Source organism: Clarias gariepinus, chromosome 6 (assembly GCF_024256425.1).
Source record: "Clarias gariepinus isolate MV-2021 ecotype Netherlands chromosome 6, CGAR_prim_01v2, whole genome shotgun sequence".
Taxonomy (NCBI): domain Eukaryota; kingdom Metazoa; phylum Chordata; class Actinopteri; order Siluriformes; family Clariidae; genus Clarias; species Clarias gariepinus.
Genome location: NC_071105.1, coordinates 35,898,276 through 35,916,123, shown reverse-complemented (window position 1 = coordinate 35,916,123; position 17,848 = coordinate 35,898,276). Strand labels below are relative to the sequence as shown.

The 17,848-nt window shown below is 41.5% G+C and overlaps 1 protein-coding gene across 1 annotated transcript in view; it reads right to left on the bottom strand.

Annotated features, from left to right (window-relative positions):
• The window catches only part of kalrnb (kalirin RhoGEF kinase b), an 81,067-nt gene that overhangs the window by 42,707 nt on the left and 20,512 nt on the right, over nt 1–17,848 (bottom strand). The window contains exons 4-16 of the mRNA XM_053498166.1: nt 16,449–16,641; nt 15,313–15,813; nt 12,951–13,073; nt 11,903–12,094; nt 11,085–11,216; nt 10,102–10,332; nt 7,564–7,686; nt 6,978–7,169; nt 6,542–6,711; nt 6,126–6,300; nt 4,873–5,068; nt 868–1,034; nt 284–403 (exon numbers count right to left, since the gene is read on the bottom strand). Coding sequence (XP_053354141.1) covers nt 284–403; nt 868–1,034; nt 4,873–5,068; nt 6,126–6,300; nt 6,542–6,711; nt 6,978–7,169; nt 7,564–7,686; nt 10,102–10,332; nt 11,085–11,216; nt 11,903–12,094; nt 12,951–13,073; nt 15,313–15,813; nt 16,449–16,641 — 2,515 coding nt within the window. The remainder of the gene's footprint in view (nt 1–283; nt 404–867; nt 1,035–4,872; nt 5,069–6,125; nt 6,301–6,541; nt 6,712–6,977; nt 7,170–7,563; nt 7,687–10,101; nt 10,333–11,084; nt 11,217–11,902; nt 12,095–12,950; nt 13,074–15,312; nt 15,814–16,448; nt 16,642–17,848) is intronic.

Sequence of the window (17,848 nt, the reverse complement as noted above, 5' to 3'; positions counted from 1 at the left end):
ACATTACAGGCAGCAGGTGGAAGTAAAAATTACAAACCGCCGCTTTTAACGTTTCTGACGCAATTAAATTAACAGTATTGTAGTGGTGGAGTTATCAGTGCAATGCACCTGATTGTAACTTTTTGTTTTATATTTGTTTTATACAGTTTTATGACATTTCTGATAAATGTGTATAGAGTGGGAGAATGAGTGCAAATTAGGGAAACAACAGAAAACTAAAAACATACACAGCCAACAAAATAGCGACTCTACTTGAAGAAAGCACACCTGATGATGTCATTACCTCGATGGCGAGCTGGAACTGCTCGTGCTCTCTCTGCAGCTGCTCTGCTTCGGACAGAGACCCGGCGTTCACCGTACTCGCCGTGAGCATGGACTCGCCGTTTCGGATCCAGCCGAGAACCTGGACACGTGAATACACGAACATGATATTATGTAAACGCACATGTTTAGAAGTTTGTGTCATTTCTGTCTAGATATAAACCGCTGATTTGCAGCTGGATTCTGTTACACTAAGACATTTTGAACATGACTGTTGATTAGAGCTAGTCGTCCTGTCTGCTGCTCAAGGCCAAAGGAGAAATCATGCTTTTCAACTGATTCATTTCTCTGTTGGACAGGAAGTGCAATGCCGGTCAGAAAGAGAGAGAGAGAGAGAGAGAGAGAGAGAGAGAGAGATGCACTGAGATATCAGCTGGTATTTAAAGTTAAACTAAAGGTAAAGGCATCACTTAGACACTCAGACAGCATTCTGTCAATGCACTGTTCCCAGGTGTGTCTGTACAGTATATAATGAGGATTGGGTAATGTGGTGCACGAACACACAGACACACACACACACAGACACACACACACACACAGACAGACCTGTTTGACTTCAGCCTGTAGGTGGCGAAGCTGTAAACACTGCTCGAGACGCGTGTGTGTGTGTTCTGCACTCAGCTCCAACTCGTGTTGTTTCTCATGCAGAAACTCCAACAGCTCCTGGACCTGAGCTGCCAGATCTACATCCTTCTCTCCACTCAGCTCCATACCTGCACACACACACACACACACACACACACACACACAAAGAGTAAAAGAGAGATAGATAGATAGATAGATAGATAGATAGATAGATAGATAGATATTTTCCTCCAAAATTATTGGCACCCTCTATAAATATATATATATAAATATATATATATATATATATATATATATATATATACAGTATATATACACATATGTATGTATATATATATATATATATATATATACACACATATATGTATGTATGTATATATATAACGTTTTTTTTTGTTTTTGTTTTTTTTTAATAGAAATTTATCCTTAAACTATACATTTTTTATTATAAAACTTAATTTACAGTTGTAGTTGATTTCTTCCCAAAAGATAAGCTCCAAGAAAATAGAACAGTTTTTTCCCCATCAAAATACAAATGCATGCTTCAGTCAATATTTTAAGTTAAATATTTTCAGTTTTGATTGAAATTACTTACTTACATTTTTAGCTAATTTTCCCCCTGCTAAATTTTTATTATTTATTATTTTTTTATGAGGCAAGGTGCAAACTTTTTGCCAACCTCCATACAAGTAAATGTTCTGAACAAATTTACCGGGACACAGTAAAGTTTTAATTTAAAACAGTCTTTCACAGTTTAACTACTTTTTGCCCCGCAAAATACAGCACAGTCTTTTTTTTTTCATCAGAATATACAGTAAGGTGTAAAATTATTGTCGCCCAAATCATACAAATGCATTGCATCAGTTTTAATTGGAAATACTTACTTAAATTTTTAGCATTTTCTTTACTATAAAGTGCAAAATGATTGGCAAATCTAACCTTTTTTACTTAAAGTTATTAAGTATTATTATTAAACTTAAAGTTAAGAACAGAACCGCTGGAATGTCTAACCAGGATTTTTGAGGCACTTGTAATACTGTAAGTCCTGGATAGTTTAAATTGCAGAACTCGATGTTTGCAATGTTCATTTTTTACATTCTTAGGATTGTGCAAGCGCTCTTCCCTCCTCAGTTCATGCCACAGGTTTCCATAAACGTGTGCCAAGTCTTATCTTTGCAGCAACGTCAAATGGGTTTTGAGATAAAATATCCCAGTACTTAGCGGAATTTATAATCCCATCAATCTTGCTCTCAGGAAGCTTTTCTCGGGTTACACAAAGTATCTCCCGACTCGTTAGAAAGTAGAGGAAGAGGCTCAGTGCTGCTAGGGGAAGTTTCTGTAAATATTCATCATGGAACACTTGTTGAAACAAGTGTTGGGAAAGCTTTTTTTTTATTTTTTATTAATTGAAACAGGACTTGTGTAAATGTGCTCAAAGCATAGATTGGGAACGTATGAATTTGTATTATTCTTCCTGAAGAACTTTTTTGGATGTAATATTTGACAAGTTTTGTCTCTCATTTTCAGTCTAGTCCCTGTACCTGAGCAGTTTCGGAGGGATGTTTTTTTTTTTTTTAATCATTCAAGCATAAAACTCTCTAATCTAACTTAAGGCTTGAAAAATCAGTGAGAAAGACGATGACAGATGATCAGGCCAGTGATTAGTATAATGTACCAGTGATGCTAAAAGCTGAGTGTTTGGAATAGGTGAGGGGGGAAACAAGGTTGCTGCTCGGGTTGTTACATAAACAACCTATTTTTTAATCGTATCTTTTGGGCACTTTGCAACCTGTCGCAGTAAAACATTTGTTCCCATTTCTCTAATTTAATCTAGGTCATTTAATGTTGTTTAATGTAAAGTTAAGAAACCGAAAGTAAGTCACGCAACAGGTGAACAGAAGCACGTAACACCCTAATGTCAGGACAGGCGCGAGACAGGATTAAAACAAAAAAAAATTTATGAAAAAATTTTTAAATATCAAAATTACACACCTTCTGTCCTGTTTTGTTTTATTCTATTCACCACCTTTGACTTAATTGGTTTCCCCTGATCTTTGTCTCACCCTTAACTTTTTGTTAAAAGTTTTACACACCTTCTAATTCCGTGGTCTTCCCTGATTTTTATTGCTTTCTACACTGTAAAACAATGCTGAAGGCGTTCATCCAAAATATACAATAATCTCTTTCGAACAGTTGATGTTGAAACAGATCTGTTACTTCTGCTCTGTAAATCCTTCATAACGCCTCTAATCTGAGGTGCTGTTTGTTAATTGATGACTTTATTCGAGGCCAGATGAACGAAACGTCCAGTATTGTTCCAGAATGTAGAAAATAAATCCTAGAACAAAAAACATTGAATGTGTCCAAACTTTTGACTGTAACAGGGATAAATTCCTGAAAACAATTCGCTCAGTTTTATTCGTTTTTATCAAGCGTGCCAGTATTTATGCATGTACATCCCCGCCTCTATTTCTCCTTGCCGTCAGTCATTTTTTTCCCTAATTATCCAGGTCATGATTTGCTCCCGTGATAATTATCAGCCTTTCATGCACAGGAATGGGGAGCAGATTAAACAGAGCAGGGATGCGAGTAAAGCACCATCCAGCAGGAGGCACTAGAGAGATAAGACGAGCATAGCGAGACGTCTCGGCTGGCCGCTCTCAATCCTGTGTGTAATTGTTAAAAAAGTGTGTGAGAGAGACAGGGGACATGTCATCCAGGTGAGCGCCTGTGCAGAGACACCGAGTGACCCAGCTACCCAGTGATGCAGGACACACTGTTTTCTTCTCTCTCTCACCCTTTACCTCATGCATGCATTAATATTGGTATGCGCTCACACACATATACCATGCACGTGACAGCACGAGTGTCTGTGTGTTTCAGTCTGCTGGAGCAGTATAGGGTATTTTACCCCTCCTTCACTCTCATTTCACCCCCATAGTTGCTCCCTGCGGGCAGCGTGATGCAGTCTCCATGGCAACTACACACCGGGCAGCAGGAGGCGGTTCCCATGGGAACGTAATAGGTGCGTGACAGGGTGGCTTGTACAGCAGCTTGTGCTGCACACATGCACAGACACACACACACACACTCAGCAAACCCCCGGACGTGAACGATGAACCGTGTCCATCGGCAACCCGGAGGGTGACTAGCGAGGGGGCCTGTCGTCATGGCAACCTTGGTATAGGGAATGTAAGGGTGAGGGGGGGGGGTTTCCATAGCAACCCCACCCCTGCACACACTACATATGTGGAATGATATGGAAAAGATCTCTCGCTCCATTTCTCTCTCTGTCTTCCTCTCAGCACTACTGTACGTGACACTCTTTGTCCTTACGCCCACCTTCTAGGACTTTTTTTTCCCTTTCTTTTTTTTTTCAGTTTTGTTTCTCGAAATCTCTCATTCCTCCCCGTATGACGAGCTTCTCAACCACAGCGAGTGCCTTGGAGGTGTTGATGTTGTTGTTGATGCCCGTGTAGGAGAAACCCACAGGAGCCACTGAAACCACACCACGCACTCGTGCAGCATTTTGTTCATCCTCTCTAAAGCCTTAACTCATCCGTGTACCGTTCTTCATCTCCCCATCCCTGCTCTGAGTGCTGTCAGGAACATTTAGAGCTAAGCAGCAGGTTTTACCATAAATCACACACTAAGTCTGACTTACAGGCTTTTCATGTTATAAGGCTTATTTATCTGTTTATGTATTTATATATCTGGCAGTCTAGACGGTAAAAATGACTAGCAGCCTAGTTAAGGCATCCATAGGCTTTAATCTGTTTTGAGTTTTAGCATTCAGGTTTTAAGCTTCTATTTAAACCAATTATTGATTAACGAGCTTGATTTAATTAATTAAAGTCCTGGCGGATAGCGGTTAATCAGTGAAAATCAAACGTGTCACTGTGAGCTCTAATTCTGACGCCCACACACATTCCGAAGTGCGTTGAGGACAGCGTATGCGAGTCTCACCTGACGCCTGTACCTCCATGATGTACTGGTGCAGGTCCTGTCCCTGCTGGATGACCTCATAGGTCATGTTGTTCATGGCGAGTTTGCGCTCGGTGTGACGGTGGAGCCTCTGCTCGGCCAGCGTGAGCTCCTCCGTGTTAAAATCCGTCGCCTGCCGCAGGAGGTCCTGCTTCCATGCGTCCAGCTCGCCCGTGACCTGAGAGCAACGATAAAATATAACAATATCATTTATTATACGAGTATATGAGAGTTTATATACAAGAATTTATTTTAATATTTAACTTTTGAAAAAGACATATGCATAATTTCGCGATATGATCTCCTTGCTTTTAAATACACTTTGTCCATCTGCCAACAAGTTTTCGTGTTGCCTCATTGAAAAATGATTCATGCTGATCTGCGGGCCACGAATGCACCGCTGTCTTCAGTTCTTCATCAGAAGTGACTCTTGGACTATCGGGAGGACGCTTTAACGTCTCAGAGTAAACCCAAGTGTGTGCGTCATCATGCAAGATCACGACGCCTTTGTATATCAGCTTCAGACTTCAGCTCTTCAACAAGCGTCTCACTGTAACGCGCACTGTTGATTATTGAACGTGTTTTTTTCCCCCCTGATGATGTTCCAATACTTCTGGTCCTTAAAAATCCCAGAAAACTGTAAGCGTTGATGAATTTTCCAGAAGTTACAAATGAACTGATGTAACACGTTCACACCTGCACAGCATTGACTGGGGAGACAGTCGGCTTGAGCAGAAAGCGCTGTTACTGTAAGACCAGAGAATAGAATAGAATAGAATAGAGGCAAATAGAATAATATTATACGCCGCAGCCCATAACACAGTTTTCCAAACGGCTTATACCACTGCTTTTTTCCCCTCACGTTATACACATTTATACTTTGAAGAAAATGTTTTCAGAAATCGCCTATTGCACCTTTAAATACATCTCTGACTCAGAGAAACGAAGAGACACATATTCCCTAGCAACACGCACCCACACCGAGTAGGTAACTTTGTAACTATTTACTCTGCGGATCACAAAACATGCACACAAACATCGCGCAAACACAAAATCAACAAACACAGGCTCGTACCCAATCGGGAAATGCGTGTGTTCAAATACAGCCATGCTCGATAAGCGACACGCTGACCAGAACACACAGATTCAAACATGCACGCACACAACACACAAGCGTACAACGTTCGTCGACAGAGACCTTACACACACACACACTTAAACACACACACACACACCTCCAAGGCGTACTGCTCGAAGATGCGCAGCTGCAGGAAGATATCGAGTTTGATCCTGCGCTCGTGGAAGAGTTCCTCCATGTGAGCCTGCGCCTCGTCCAGCTGCTGCAGCACGCTCTCTATGTGAGCCACCGAGCTGGCGTGGGGCAGCCTGTTACTCGCCAGAGCCGAGTCCCTGCGTATACACACACACACACACACACACACACACACACACAGCAGTCAACAGGTGATGAAGCTCCGGAGGACAGACGCACCCGCCAGATGTTCTATCTGGCAGGTCTGAGTAGTCAGTGATGAACACATCTGGCACTGACGTGACTCGAGGTGTCATCGTGCAGATGTGTCCAGTTGTGCTACTGCCTCTGACATAAATCTAGGGTGTCCCGGCTGATGTGACCGTCACTCAGTCTCACCGTAGGTGCTGGATGAGCTCTTCCCCTTCCTTGATGACGTTGAGCGTAGCGTCCAGCGTGCTGCTTTGCTGCTGCTGAAACTGCCTGATGAGCTCCTGCACCGAGTCCACCGACTCCGAGCACACGGGTTCGACCAGGCCTTTCTGCAGCTCCTCCATCCATGACCACAACTGGACACAGACACGTAGACACACATAGGTGTTGTACAAACTTACACATAATGTATGTATACAAATTGTTCCTCTGGGTGAGATCTTAACGGTTTTGTGCAAATCCAGATGTGGCGACAACAGCTGTATTGTATGTATGATTTCTCGTACAGTGCTGTCCATGAATACAGAATGTTTACTATATATACAGTACTGGGATTAATTGTAAAATAAAAAAGAAATAAGATAAATGTGTGTGTGTGTGAGAGAGAGAGAGGGGTGTTTACCTCTTTGGTGTGTGTGTGGAAGGACACCGAGAGATCCAGGAGGAGTTTCCTTTGCTCCACTCTGCGCACAAACTCCTGAACCCTGACCTCCAGGTGATGGGCGGCGGCGTAGATCTCTTCAGGGTCGCACTCCCCCGTCTGTGCTAACTGCTCGGCCGCTTCTAAGAGCTTATCAGCGTTGGTGTACGTGTTCTTTAAAAAGAGAGTGACAGCGAGACAAAGAGAGGACATTATACTCTGTTATAATACATCACTGTGGAATTCTGATTGGATAGAAAGCCATGATTAGTTTCATAACAAGCTGGAAAAGTCTTTTTAACTTCGAATGCTGTGGGATGAGCGGAATAAAACACGTTACTACTGTATGTGCACTTCAGGACAAGAACTACGTAGTTGATTGTTTTCCTAGAACAGCACACCCCAAAAGATTTATTCCTGTCTTATGGAATTCTGAAACAATTCACCAGTACCGATATTAGTCATGCAACATCATGTAGGTTTTGCTGCTTTATGCTTCTGTTTCTCTCTCTCTCTCTCTCAATCAAACACACACACACACACACACACACACACACATTGTTCATACCTGTGCAACTTCCTGGAAGTCGTCGTGTCGTTTCTGTAGCGCTCGTGCACGATGTACAGACTTCCCCACGCCGGTGTGTTTACTGAGAAATGCCTCTCCATGGTTCTGGATCCAGTCCAGGACCTGCGCGCATGCACACACACACACACACACACACACACACACACACACACATATATACTATTCAGAATTGAAACCCAGAATCAGTCATGTACAAAATCCCTCAATGCCGATTTCAGTCCTTAAAACACTCACACACATCAAGTTCCAGCGAGTTATTTATTTTTATTTTTTGCTTTAGTGAATTAAATATAATGACAATGTGAAGGAAGAACACTAACAAAAGAAACAACTCATAAACATGACCTGAAGGCTGCGCAAAACATCATAAACATCCTTTTATTTATTTCATCTTGTCAGCTATTAACGGGGACATTTTTATACTGTATTTGTACTATATTTACTGTACATTTGCCTCTAGAGGAACGTTTCTATTATAGGTGGGTGGTTTTTCTTTACTTTGTCACATGACTAGATTGGCTTCAAGCATGCAGTTTAAAAAAAAAAAAAGAAAACATGCATTAAATCCTTATACACATAATAGAGAACCACCTCATATGTACAGTAGCTCAAAAAATGCAAACTTGGCTGGACTTGGGTTCCATAAGGACAGGGTTGCCAGATATTAAAAAATATGTACTATATACTGTATGCAGTGCTGTGAAAAATATTCGATCCTTCCTTATTTATTTATTTTTCAAATTTGTCACATTTTGTCACAAGGATTGAGATCCTCACACAAGGATAGCCCAAGTAATGATTTTATGTATTAAGGGAAAAACACTGTGCAAACCTACCTGGCCCCATGTGAAAAACTAATTGCACCCTAGCTAAATCATATACTGTATAAAGTGTGATTTTTGGAAAGCTGAGTTAAATTTCACTTTTCCATGCCCAGGCCTGATTACTGCCAGACATGTTGAATCAGGAACTCACGTAAATAGATCCTGTCTGACATACAGTAGTAAAGAAGGGTAAAACGTCTCAAAAAGCAACACGATCTAAAGAAATTCAAAAACAGATGAGAAACAATGTAATTGACATGTATCAGTCTGGAAAGAGCTACAAAGCCGTTTCTAAGCTTGTCCGAGAATGTCCGGCCATTAAGTTTGCTCAAGTGCACTTAGGGTACAGTATACAGCAGAAACAATGATCCAAAATACATCTGCATGTCCAACTCGTTATTGCTTAAAAAATAAGTAAGTAAATAAATAAATAAATATATATATAAATAAATAACGGTTTTGGAGCAGCCCAGTCAAAGTCGGGACTTAAATCCAATTGCAATCTTTAAACAGGCCGATCATGCTCGAAAAACCCTTTAATGTGGATAAATTAAAACAATTCTGCAAAGAAGAGTGGGCCAAAATTCTTCCAGTGAAAGACTCATTGCTATTTGCAGTTTTTGTGGCCCAACCAGTTATTTTAGGGGGAAATTACTTTTTCATGTAGTGCCAGGCAGGTATGGCCAGATTTTTTCCATTATTAAATCATTTAAAAACTACATTTTATATTTATTCATATCTTTGTGTAACATTTGTAACCTATGTAATATGGGTTATCTTTATGTAATATACAATTTTATTTAATGATCTGAGTCTCTTACATGTGACAAATCTGCAGAAAAAACAAAACAGACACCAAATACTTTTTCATGGCACTGTATTTACGCCTTGTGGGATAGGCTCCAGGCTCTCTGCAACCCTGAATACGGGATAAAGCAATAGAGACGATGAGTGAATGAGTGAGTAAGTGAGTGAGTGAATGCATTTTCGCCTTGGGATTAATAAAGTATGTTCTTCTAATTTAGCTAGCACTTTATAGGTAAATTGGGCTTGGCAAACCTGTCGTTAGACCACTCAGCCTGCTCCCATCCACCTTTCTGAAAACCCTAAAGAACAGTTTGAAAGGGAAGCTTTCACGGCGCAATAACAGACCTCGGTTCACAGGAAGCTCTGTGTATTGTCAGGAGTGTATTGACCACAGTCCAAACATAATACACCAAACCTCCAGAGAGGACGCAAAGCAAATTTCACCCAGAGCTGTGACTCAGTCAGCCTCTCTTTCTCTCTCTCTCTCACTCACTCACTCTTTTTCTCCCACACACTCACTGCCCCACGCATACTGTACACTCTCAAACATGGACGTGTATGTACTGTATACACACATATTCACTGGGTACTGTATATGCCACACATGTGCTTCTGATTCATCATCCAGTAATGGGCGTGGCCTTACCCAGGGTGACTCCTCCCCTAACGGTGAACATCCATCGATCCATCGTTAGATCTGACGCCCAAGGCACATGAGCTGACGCAGGTTTGTCTACAGCTTCTAACACATGTTGATCTTTTAATTCATCACCTTAATTCAAACCTCATACCACAAATCTGTCGTGTCTTCCCACTTTACACTCACTACAAGTGTACGTGTGTGGGTGTGGGTGTGCGTGCGTGCGTGTCATGTTCAACAGCACACCTGCTGCACATCTTGCTGGAACACACACAGCTGCAGTCGCTGGTGCAGGCGCAGTTTGCGGTGCTGAAGCAGACCGTCCAGCCTGCGGTGCTCGTGCACCACCTCATGCATGACGTCCAGAACGGCGCGCACCGCCTGGCTGTAGTCTGCGCCAGTCGTCACCGAGCCGGAGTCGGCCTGAGGCTGGGGCCTCTGCAGGACGTCCAGCAGGGTCTTCCCTTTCTGACTCACCTGCAAGAGGACAGAGACATACTTCCTTCTGTAAGCAAATGAGAGAAACAAGAAAAAAAAAATAGACATTTTCAAATACGAGGGGTGTTCAAGTCAAACCGGGATCTTTCTCGTTTCTGTGAACTTTCAACTTTCCTTAAACAATGGAAGCTAACTTGTCGCCCACTTTGCGGAACAGACGCAGGTATCTGTGCGAGCACATTCACCAACACCACTTGCACATTACAGGAACTCACATCCCCTGTACAAGCCATTTTCATACTGTATGTTTGGCCCATTAAAGGGGTTCCTGGGAGGCCAGTGTTTCAGACATGAAGCAGGCAGTCCGATCGTAGCTCTGAGAAAAGTCTACCTTGATGGTATCCAAACACTAGTAAAATGTTGGAATAAGTTAGTGTATCTTTAGTGTAGCAGGGGATTATACAGACAAATAAAGATGTTTTTACTCTTATAACTGTGTTCTGTTATTCTGCATCAAAAGTTCCGGTTTGACTTAAACCCCCATCGAAGCATCATAATGTATAAATGACTTTTCAACAGCTTGGATTTAATACCTTTAATTTTCTAGACTTTTAAATAGGAACAGAGATCAGGACAATTATAGTTATAGACCTTGAAATAGTTTTTCAAGCATTGTCACATTGTTTCTTGTTCATTTTAATACCGTATCAGGGTATTATCCTGTAATACACCATAGTTAAGGAATGAGCATCATACGCTAGAAAGGCTTTATGAGCAGTGTAAGCACGTACCTCGGTGTACGCTGTGGTCACCTGCTCGTACAGATTCTGATGGCCGTGGATGGCCAACTCCAGCTCCTGCATCGCCGCGGACAATCCTCCCTCGCTGCACGCCTTTGCCCAACCCTCCACTCCGGAGAGAAACTGCCAAACCATAGCAGAAATAAATAAAGTAAAGAAGACACAGAATTTATGCCAAATAATTTCCATCTTACCCCCGAGATGTTGGTGTAAAAAACTAACTTTAGTCTGATTATGAATTCAGGATTAAAGTAAGTGACATTATAGTGACCTGGCGTTCTCCAGGAACTGACTAAGAAACACAAGAGGAAATGGATATTTACACAGCAGTAAATTAGCAGAGTTAGTATTAAGTAATATGACAAAAAACTAATTCCCAGAGGAGTGCTCTCAACGTTCTTGTTAAACAGACACAAACGTTAGAGGTACGTTAAACAAATGATCCGAATAAGCCGAGTTAGCACATTTAGCTGCAGGAGATCGGGCCGCGATTTGCTCGGTGACACAAAGTGGGAGTTATTTCCACAGTCACAGCAAATTAAACAAGACCACTTCACAGATGCTGGCGAACTGAAATAATAAGCGATTATTTGCAACCAAGTTAGCAAAGGTCACTGTGCAAGGAAGCACCATTCTTTAATTTATCAAATTTGATTTAGGTCCCATGATTGGATCAGATTTCTAAAGTAACGAAAGGAACATTTAAGCTTTGGATAAACAATTTCAGGGTTTCATTTCAATGTGATTGCAGTTTGAAGAGCCTTAACCCCGTGTCCATTAATTGTAAACATTTTAAAACCCTAGCAGACCTGCTCAGCTTTCTGGTGGAAAACAGAGGACATGGCGAGAATGGCGCTGCGCTCCTCCAGGGACGAGGCGAAGCTCTTCCAGTCCTGATCCAGCTGCACTGAGACCTGCTGGATCTGATCGGCGGCGTAGTGGCCGGCCTCACACAGCCGCGTGGCCACCGAGGCAATCCGCGTGATGTTCACGTAGGCGTTCTGATCGAACGGAAAGACGACACACAAAGTAAATAATATTAAAATGATGCAAAAGGTGCAATGAGTTTTATGGTAGAAAATCACATCACTGTAAAGGATGGAAAGTGAATATAATGAAGGGGGAAAAAAGAATAAACAAAATGTTAAGCTAACAAATTCAGACAAATCTGGCTAATTCGAATGGTCTAAATTTGAATAGTCAAGCTAACAGGAACTCATCAAATGAGCACTATTGAACAAATGCATCAAATCATCCAGCATTTTCTTACTAACTCGTCAAATGATCAAAATCAACCCAAAAACTGATCTGGCTGACTCAAATTCATTATATATAATCCATCATGTTAGATCTCACCAGAGACCTTACTAATTCCAATTCTAACTTCTCAAAGGATTTAGCTAACTCGAACTGAAATAAGGGCAAATCAAACAAATCAAATTCCGCAGCAACTTTAAACTCGTTCTAATCCACAAAATATCAACATAACACAAATCATCCAGCTAACTTAAACCAACCAAGTCATGCAGCAAAATTCCAACTCATCAAATAATCCAGCTAAATGGAACTTAATCAGTAATAATCAATAATAAAAAAACGATTCATGTACTTCAACCTACTCTAATTATACAGTTATCCAAGTCAAACGAAGTCCACGACGTTAAACCTATTAAATCAAGCTTTCGCTTTATATAAATAAGAAATTCAACTCAGCAGGTGTTCGAATGTGAGTGATTAAGCAAATACCTTTCCTTAAACACGCAATTCGACAGCAAGTGTTTTTGAGACACACTGCTATAACCAGGATGACTTTTTTTTTTTGTACATAAGGATATCGCATGCTGTTAGAAATCCTACCATGGAATTCATGGCGAAGTGGTCATGCTGGGTCTGAAGGTCGGTGGCGTGCTGGTAGCTCACCCCGATCTCTGTGTGCGTCTGCAAGAACAGCTCCTTGTTGTGGCCAATCCACTCAAACATCTACAGACAGACAGAGAGTGAGAGAGTGAGAGAGAGAGAGAGAGAGAAAGAGAGAGGTGAGAAAAAGGACAGCACACTCGCTTAGCAGAGACTCGAGTGCTTCCTGTTATGAGGCCATATGGTGATAAACGAGCCTCACAGAGCATAGATTATCAAGTTGAGCCAATCAGGACAAGTGCTCCTGCATAAATATTTACTACAGAACAGGCATATTTATTCAACAGCGGATGCAAGTCGCAGAAAAATTTAGTTGCCCGTAGGCCGAGTATAAACCGTTAAATTCACTCCTACTCTCTGTTCGGCTCTTTGCAAAAGTGAAGAACGAGGAGATGTCATATTTTGAGCATGCCTGGTTTAATTTAAACACAATATCTCTTCTAAATGTACAGTACTGTAAAATTGACTTGGAATGTATTGCCACCCCAATAGTTGATACAATATTTCCAGAAGTCTATGATGGAGGAAAGAACAACACGTCCGAGATTCTTCTCTAATGTCTGTCAAGGTCAGAGACCCTTAAAGAATGTGGAAACTCAGACACGCAAAATATTTCAAGATTTCTTCTTTTCTAGGTTCACACATTTGGGTGCCCGAGCTTAAAACCCGGAGGCTAAGAAGATCCCTGCCAAACTTTTTTTTCACACATTTTGTCTCCCTCCTGCATAGATTTTGGTGTATGGATGTTCAGGCAAGCTGTAACCTCATGGCAGAAGCAGTCAGGTTTGGGGGTAAGTTGCATTAGATTTTAAGGAGTTTTGCTTGAATTCAGTTCTCTTGTGCATGTGGAAAGAATTTATCATTCTTATATGCTCTTTTAGATTATTCTTATATTTTAAAAGGATATACAAATGCTTGAGTGATACGTAAAAAAACAAAATATTTATTTCATACAACAAAGGTGGTCTCGATTGTGCATCCCTATCGCTCTCTCGATACTCAATTGAGTTCTCTCACACTAATTCTTTCTCATTTATTCTCTCAGGCTGGATGTCAGCGGTGTTCTGGCAATATCGGCGCACAGATGGACCGTGCCGGCAGGACTAGGCTTGTGTGAAACTCCTGCTCAGTTTGGGTTTAAACGGAACACGATCTCACGCATGAAAACCGGCCTCCTGGGAAAGCGAAGCGGAGGAACTTCACTGTTATGAATATATAGACAGACTTCAACATTCCTCAATTCATTATTTTCCTGATTTAGCATTTGGAATTGACTCCCGCTTTAAATCCTTAACTAAACTTTACAGTGTTCCAGAGCAACAAATCATCCTTCTGTTTAAAATTCATATTCACCCAATTACTGTCTCATGGCTAGTTTGCATCATTACATTAAGCCTTTATGACTCTTCTACAGTATGGACACAAAAACAGAGATGTTAGATAGACGGAAATTACATAACCTGGATTTAATCATACCTTGACACACGACACGCTGGTCGTTTGAACTGCGGACTATATAAAATAGAACTATAATACTAATGAGGGTAATTCATTCAGGTAGTCAACTAGCAAGTCAAGCACACAATACATTCACAGCTTGTTTCAGAGTTTATATCTTTGGAAACACAGTTGCTAAGCAATCAGAAAAATACTGTATGATTAGTATGCTGAACACTTAGCAAGCTAGCATACAGAAGCTAAATCTTCCACACATGGTGCGACATTATGGCTTAGTGGTTAGCACTGTCGCCTTGCACCTCGAGGATCCAGGTTCGATTCCCTTGACTTGTCCCTCGGTCTGTGTGCATGGAGTTTGCATGTTCTCCCTGTGCTTGATGGGTTTGCTCGGATTTCCTTTTGCAGATGAGGCTAATTGCCGTTCTCAAATTGCCCCTAGCATGTGTGTATGTGTGTGTCCTGCAATGGATTAGCAACCTGTCCATGATGTACCCTGCCTAGTGCCCTAAGTCTCCTGTGATAGGCTCCAGGTTTCCCTATACAGAATAAAGCGGTATCGACGTGAATGAGTGAATAAGTAAGTGAGTATTCCTAGTGTTGAAAGCTAACTGAACCTCCATAGGCATCCCCCTAAAAAATCCACAAAAGAGTATCAAGAAAACTAGCGTAAAGCTGACAAAAATCTGTAATATTGCTCACCCTTACTTGTGCAGTAATGTTACAGCAAAAGACAATTTTGTCAAATTGGTCTTGTTATCCTAAAAATAAAATAGGTTGCTCTATTCTCACTGTAAATATATTCAACTGCATGAACAAATCAATCTTAATCCGTTTTTTTCCCCACCTTTTCAGCATCCTGCTCGTACAATCGGAGTTGGAAACACTGGTCCAACTGCTGTTTTCGTTTGTGCCAGGCCTGTAACAGGTGCTGGCGTGCAGCTAGCAGTTTGTCCAGCAGGGCGGAGACTCTAGGAACAAGGCTCTGAAAATCAGGTCCCCCGGACAATCGTCCGTCCCCGCCGTCCCTGATTTTTTGGAGGAGACGTTGTCCCTCCTGCTCCAGTTCGTCCACGGGTGCCTTGGTAGCACTCTTTCTCAGGCGTGCATGCTCCTCTAGGAGCCTGCGTGCCTCCTCTGCGTCCGCAGCCATCTCCTGGCGTGAAAGTGTCTCCTGAAGCTCCTCCAAATGCGAGAGAAGGTGCAGCGCTCCACACGTGAACTCCTCTAGCGAGACACGTAGCTCCGTCCACTCGACATGGTCGTACTCCAGCGTGCCGTCCAGATCGCCTGTCAGCTGGGATGGGTCCACCAGTTTGGTCAAGCCCTCCACGGACACCATGCTTGTCTGCGATAAACAAGAGAGGTTAGGATGTAATTACAACAACACAGGTGTAATCATAAAACATCTCAGAATTCTAATACTGTTTAGCAATCTTTACAAAACTGTAATAAGCTTACTGATGACTGGGAATTTGGGCATGGACATAATATTTGACTGTGATGTAGAACACAATCCAAACATATACAGTAGATAAGCTTCTGACAGGTAGCGACCGTGTTCCACCAAGGAACCTAAGCTAGTTAGTATAATAATCAGTAATCAAATGCAGGTCATCTGTCATCTCCTAAAGCTCCCAAAAGGTTCCTACTGTAGAAGCTGACCCAAAGTGACCTTCTGGAAGTACTGGTATTTGAACTCACAAACTTTGTGTAACATGTGCTGAACTACTACCACATCTACCACTGTCTATATCTCTCAACGTCGAGCAGTTATGCTGTCGAGCAAATATGCTGTCTGCTCTCTCTGACAACTTTGTTTACATGCAAATGAAATCTCTGAGATGTTTATCAAATTTTATAATGATAATTTACAGAAAGGTTAAAAAGCCTCTATTAATGTATTTGCATATAGCCAAGAAAAACAACCTATTACACTGTATGTGAGAAATAAGTACCGGGTTGGAACATGCAGTTACAAACCTCGAATGTGAATTTAGCACTGCCGAAGTTGGTCTTTTGCTTCTGCCAGAAGTTGTCTGGTTTGATAATTAGGGCCACGCAGATCTCAGCCGGGAACGCTTCCTGCAATGTCTTTAGCAGCGGCTTAATCAGGTCCCACTTAGAGCCACGCATATCAATGATTACTGTAAAGCCGCGCTTGCTAACATCCTCACTATACAGAGAGAGAAAGAGAGAGACAGATAGACAGAGAGTCATTACAAGACCAGAAAACATTCATAAAGCTTGTACAAATAAAACCAATAAAACTTAATGTAGCCAACACACAGAGTTTAAACATAAAAGTCTGCTGATGCATTGTTGACTGTGTAACTCACATTTCAATAACAAGTCACGTTCTTTCTGTTTTCGCACACTGCATGCTGTAAATGTAGACTGAGTGTGATTTTGCAGATGACAATAAAGCCACCTTGTGCCAGTGCAGTGCCAAAAAAGCCCAAACACGCTGGATATCATGTTTATAAAAGGTAGCATTGTGAATTCTGAGCTGTTACCAGTGTTTATGATTTTTTTCTGGTAAACTGTGATTTTTTTTCTGGTAAAAACAACACGTTAACACGGCGGGATTTTTTTTTCCCAATTTTCTCCCTAATTTAGTCGTGTCCAATTCCCCCCACTTTACCACTGCGCCACTCGGAGGCCTTTATTTTTCATTTTCTACCCAGGTACCAGAATGGTGTTGTGTGGAAACACTATCCACTCGGCTGGAATACACCCTCGATAGTACCCCAGTCCCCTTTCAGGGCATCATACACCCTCACATTAACAAACAGCATAGCCATAAAAATTGCAGGGACCACCTGACTAAACTCTTTATAATAAAATACAAGATTTGCGTATGTAAAATCCACCATTTGACTGTGCAGAAACATTTCACTAGTGCTTGGATAGCGTTAAAGCAGAAACATTTCACAAGTCACCGGCACCATGATCAAACTGCCTGCTTCTTGTCTAAAACGCTAGCCTCCTAGGAACTCCTTTAATGGGCCAAACATGTGAAAATACCTTAAGGCAAGGTCAGGCCTGTACGGGGTATGTGGCAATAACTCCCAGTGACATTCCGTGTAAATGACTGTGTCTACAGTTCCCAAAGACAAATGCGTCTCTTCTGAAAGTTGGCAAAACGTTCTTTATGTACGTCCTTCTTTAAAACGTTTGCAACATTCATGAGGCTCAGCACGTACTGTGCTTGAAGTTTGCTGTAAATGTCAGTCGGTTTTACGCCTTCATTCGGCAGAGATTCTACTCCTGGTTTTACTTAAACGTCCTTTTTATATTTGAATAGCCATGAACAAAATCACCTTCATCTTACCACACTATATTTACTATTAAAACTACTGTTTTTTTTTTTTTTTTAATAG